We start from the raw sequence: 5292 nt of genomic DNA, 5'->3' as shown, positions 1-5292 counted from the left end.
GCCTGATTGGATGATCATCAATTGCTTCTATAATGGTTTGGGAGCACAGTCAAGACCTATGCTCAATGCAGCATCAGGTGGAACATTATGGGCAAAGAGCTATGAAGAAGCTTATGATCTAATTAAACTGATGGCTGCTAATGAATATCAGTATCCAACCCAGAGATTGACACAGGGCAAGGTAGCAGGAGTTCTTGAAGTGGATATAGCTACGACTATCATTGCTCAACTAAAGGCGTTGTCTATGAAGATCGATTCTCTGGCTAACTATGGTGTTAATCAGATAATCAGAGTTTGTGAGCTGTGTGCAGGTTAACATGCGACGGAGCAATGCGCTATATCTAGTGAATCAGCTCAGTTTGTGAGCAACTTTCAGAGATCGCAGCAACCAGTTCCAGACACTTATCATCCTGACAACAGGAATCATCCTAACTTCAGATGGAGCAACAATCAGGAAGCGATGCAACAGCCATTCCAGCAGTTTGGAGAAAAACAATTCAACCCTCCTGGTTTTCAGCAACAATTTGCACCAAGACAACAACTCCAACTTCAATAACAAACTCATGATGCAGGTCAATCTTCGAATGAAAAATCTGAATTGGAGGAGTTGAGGCTTATGTGCAAAAACTAGGCTTTTATATGCCAAAGCCAGGTTGTTTCTATTAAGAATCTGGAGAACCAGATAAGACAAATTGCTAACGCCTTATTGAATCGACTGCCAAGAACGCTTTCTAGTGATACAGAAGTTCCAGGAAAGAGGGAAGCAGAAGAGCAGGTTAAGGCGATTACATTGAGGTATGGGAAGGTTGCAAGCCCTGAAAAATCTCAAGTTTCAGAATCTAAAGTTTTGGCTGAAGAAGATGTGCAGAAGGAAGCAGAAGTGGAATCAAGGAAGAAAACTGTGGAACACACTCCTCTTAAGGGTAATACAGGGGATAAACAGGTCTATCCTCCACCTCTTTTTCCTAAAAGGCTGCAGAAGCAGAAGTTGGATAAGCAATTTGCTAAGTTTCTGGAGGTGTTCAAGAAACTTCATATCAACATACCTTTCGCTGAAGCTCTTGAACAGATGCCTAGCTATGCAAGGTTTATGAAAGGTATTCTCTCTCGTAAAGTGAAGCTCGATGACTTAGAGACCGTTGCTCCAACGGAGGAATGCAGTGATGTACTGTAACAGAAGTTACCTTTGAAGCTTAAAGATCCTGGAAGCTTTACTATATTTTGCACCATCAGAAACTTGTTATTTGACAAGTATTTATGTGATTTGGGAGCTAGCATCAATCTGATGCCCTTGTCTATCTTCAAGAAGCTTGGTATACCTGATCTGAAGCCGACATATATGTCCTTGCAGTTGGCCGATCGTTCTATTACATATCCACGAGGCATTGTGGAGGATGTGTTGGTCAAGGTGGATAAACTTATATTTCCTGCTGACTTTGTAATTCTTGACTTTGAGGAGGATAAGAATATTCCCATTATCTTGGGGAGACCATTCTTAGCTACTTCCCGAACTATAATCGATGTGCAAAAAGGAGAGCTTATGATGAAGGTTCACAATCAAAAGGTCACTTTTAATGTGTTCAAGGCAATAAAGTTACCCACAGCTAAAGAGGAGTGCTTTAAAGTAGAGTGGGTCGACTCTGTAGTAAATTCGTAACTTGAGAAATTTCCAAAGTTAGATACCTTAGAGATATCCTTAATGGGGAAATCAGTAATTGATGACAAAGAAGGAGCAGAGCAACTACAGGTTTTGAATGTACTACCAAGGAAGAGGAAGTTGGGTATGCCATTCAATTCTCTTGGGTTAGCAGAGCTGAAAATTTCTCAGGAGCGTTTTGAACCATCTATTGAAGATGCTCCCATATTTGAGCTCAACCCACTACCAGATCACTTGAGTTATGCATTCTTAGGTGCACCCCCTGACAAGGGGTTGGGATATACTTTTGATGATGTAGAGGGTGACCGGCTGGTTTCTCCCGTGCTTACAGATGGTCCCTATCATGCACTACAGGAAGTTGATAGGACTAGTGGTGATGATCAGTACCGGCAAATGATTAGGCGTATGGAGGCCATGCACGACATTCACTGTCATTTTGCTACAGATTTGACACAGGCTTTGGTACCTATTTTTCGAGCCACTGGTGTCGAGGTTGATTGCCACCTGATCCTCCACCCGAAGATGGTGATCTTTATGACGACTAGGTATGCCTCAAATCCTTATTATTACCTTCAATGAGGACATTGAAAATTTTAAGTTTGGGGGTGATAATGTAAGGATTAGTTTGTGTGTGTCCATATAGATTCATATAGATTCATGTTTCTTGTTTAGTGTATTTCATTCGTATTTTTGCATGATTGTTCATATATGTCATATTTGTTAGCATTTGTGTTAGTGTTATTATGTGAATCCATGTAGTTGCATTTGCATGCATATAACATGATCCCTTAGGTTGAGCTATTTTTGATTGATTGGTTGATATTGATGTGAGTGTAGTGATAACGAATAGAGGGATGTTTAAGTCCTAATGAATTGATTTACATGCCCGGAAATAAAAAAAATCATAAATTCTTATAAGATTGCCTTAGAGCTAGATCATGATCATACTTGTTTGTTGTTGAGATTTAATCACTTGGTTATATTTAGAATTTGTGATATTCTCGTGATGACGTAAAAACACTGATTTTTAAACTAGAGAAAAACTTGGATTTCATTGCTAGTTGTTATAAGGCTAGGCATCAAATGGCTAGTAGCCGACTCATATTTTTATGAGTAGTCTAGGGTTGAATGAGATGGAGCAAAATGCACTCATTCAGAAATTGTTGAAAAAAAAAGAGAAAAAAAAGAAAAAAGAAAAAGAAAAAAAGGTATGTGTTTATGCATAATTGATCAGGAGTGAGCTCTTTAATACTAGATTTATTAAGTTCTTAGGGGACTTTGTGCCTAGTGATCTAAGGCTTTTCATAGTCTAGGATCCGCTAACCTAACGCTCGCTATATGGGTACTATTGTATAAGTCTTTTGGGACCTCATTGATTGCACGGTCAAGTAAGCATCTTTGTTATGTGTTCAATAATAGTGTAAATCCTTGTATAACTCTAGTAGGAAGGAGGTGTTGTGATTCATTATGCATTTAACGTCTATTCTAGTTATAAACTTGTGATTGTTTCGATAATAGATAAGTTATGGTTATTGATCTAGTATCGAGAGTACATCTGTTAAGCATCCCACACACGCACGTTTCTGTTTTGTGAGTTGGTTTGTGGGATTTATTTGAGCTCTGTTTTGAGTCATTGTATTCTTAGAGATATTGGCTTATTCATTTGGTTATGATTATTCTGATGGGATCGATTACATTATCATTTAGTTGTATTCATGTAGTTGTATTCGCATTAGGTATGTTTTGTAGTTTTCAGTCTGTTTATGCTTGAGGACAAGCATCGATTCATGTTTGGGGGTGTGATAAGTGGATTTTATATCTACTTGGAACGCTTCATTTCAGGCTTAAGTTGGTGTTTTGGACTCAAGTTGTTGGTATTTTTGATGTGTTTTTGTGTTTGTGCATTATAGGCATCAGTTAGATGAAGAAAGGATCTTTTTAAGGAAATATGATGAAAAGAGGTCAGAATTGGAATCCTAGGAAATTCTCAAGTTGTAGAGAATCGTGTTAGCTTCGCGTGGGCAGTTGAATCACCTAATTCTGACAAGCAGAACTCAAGATATGGCCAAAAGAAGAATTGTCAGAATTTTTCCAGAATGTCAGCGCGGCCGCGCCAGAACCAGCACGCCCGCGCCAGAACCAGCACGCCCGCGCCGCTGAAACACTATTCCAACGTGGATGCGCCCTGTAGCAGTGTGCCCGCGCCCAGTTTTTGCACCAGAATCCTGATTTTAGTCGAAATTGAATATTTTGAGAGTTCCGGTCATCCTGGAGCCTATATATACCTATAAAAAGATGTTTTTTTTGCTAAATTATGTATATATCAATAGAGAGCCAAAAACAAGAAGGCATCTACCCTCTGCTCTATGACAGGCCATAGAGAAGGACTATCTATAACCAATCTAGCAAAGATTGGAGATAGAAAGTATGCAACTACAAAAACAAGAAGCCTACTACAAACTATTACAAGGAATAAGATTTGGCCTACTATGCACAAGTTTAGAAACCCATGTAGAGCTTTGGAGCCTAGCATAAACATCTTTGTTTATTCCTTTGAGCAGCTTTCTTGGACCAAGAATACCAGAATTGTGAGCTCGGGCATTGCGCTCTCTCCATACATGATAGCAAAAAATTTGGGCATAACAAAGAGCTACAATGCTCTTATGCTTATCAGGGAGGTCAGCCAAGTAAATGAGAAAGCTGATCCAAGAGTCACCAACAATATCAATCCCTAAGGAAGACATGAGGTTGTACAAAATCCATCTGCTGTAGGAGCAATGATGAAAGATATGTGAATCTATCTCTCGAGCATAAATGCACAGATAGCATTGTTGAGAATCCACAAGACCAAATCTATGGAGCCGAGCCAAGATGTGGAGCCTCCCATGAAAAGAAATCCATTGATGGCGGGCATAACGATTGACACGAAGCCTATGCCAAACCACATGGTGCCAAGGAACCAACTCTCCTTTGTACCTTATTGAGTTCCAAATGTGCCAGGTTTTTGTCTTTGAAGCATCACAACCATCCCACAATAATAAATCAGGGCCTGGAGACATCGGTAGAGGATCAAAAGTTGAGAGCCAATGCACAAGCACGGGGTCCAAATGATGGCTTCTGGGATTTGCTCTCGGAAGAAACCAACAACCATTTCGAACAATAGCACTGAGCTTGTCACCATGGTGCATACCACATTGAGAAATAATAGGAGAGGTCAAGGTAGAAGCTAAACAAACATTCTACCACTAAGGATCAAACCAAAGAGAGATTGACTCACCATTGCCAATTCTGAATGACACAAACTGCAAATCCAACGAACGAAGATTGAGAATTTTCTTCCAAATCCAGGAACAGTCAGTAGGAAGCTTGGTTGTCCAGAAGTGCTTCCCTTTGAGGACAGATTTATTAACCCATGAGGCCCAAAGAGTACTAGAGTTAGTTATTATTTTCAGCAAGTGACCAATAAGTTGGGCTTTATTCCACTCGAGCGTATTTTTTAAGCCAAGGCCCCCTTCCTCCCGAGGAAGGCACACTGTTTGCCAAGCAACCTTGGCTCCACCCTTGTGGTTAATATTACCACACCACAAAAATCTGGTAAGAAGAGACTGGATAGTAGCATGAACAACCCCTGGCAG

General features: G+C 40.0%; 1 protein-coding gene across 1 annotated transcript; it reads right to left on the bottom strand.

The window, feature by feature from the left end:
- Positions 1-4110: 4110 nt before the first annotated feature.
- Positions 4111-4845, bottom strand: LOC141685538 (uncharacterized). The gene has a single exon (XM_074490631.1). It carries the CDS (start codon positions 4843-4845, stop codon positions 4111-4113), a length of 735 nt encoding a protein of 244 aa, XP_074346732.1.
- Positions 4846-5292: the final 447 nt, after the last annotated feature.

This window comes from Apium graveolens, chromosome 9 (genome assembly GCF_009905375.1).
Source record: "Apium graveolens cultivar Ventura chromosome 9, ASM990537v1, whole genome shotgun sequence".
Lineage (NCBI taxonomy): Eukaryota > Viridiplantae > Streptophyta > Magnoliopsida > Apiales > Apiaceae > Apium > Apium graveolens.
This window is presented reverse-complemented; position numbering and strand designations above follow the sequence as displayed.

Coding starts and splice junctions, on each gene's coding strand:
- LOC141685538 (XM_074490631.1), bottom strand. CDS start 4,845: ATGCACCATGGTGACAAGCTCAGTGCTATTGTTCGAAATGGTTGTTGG.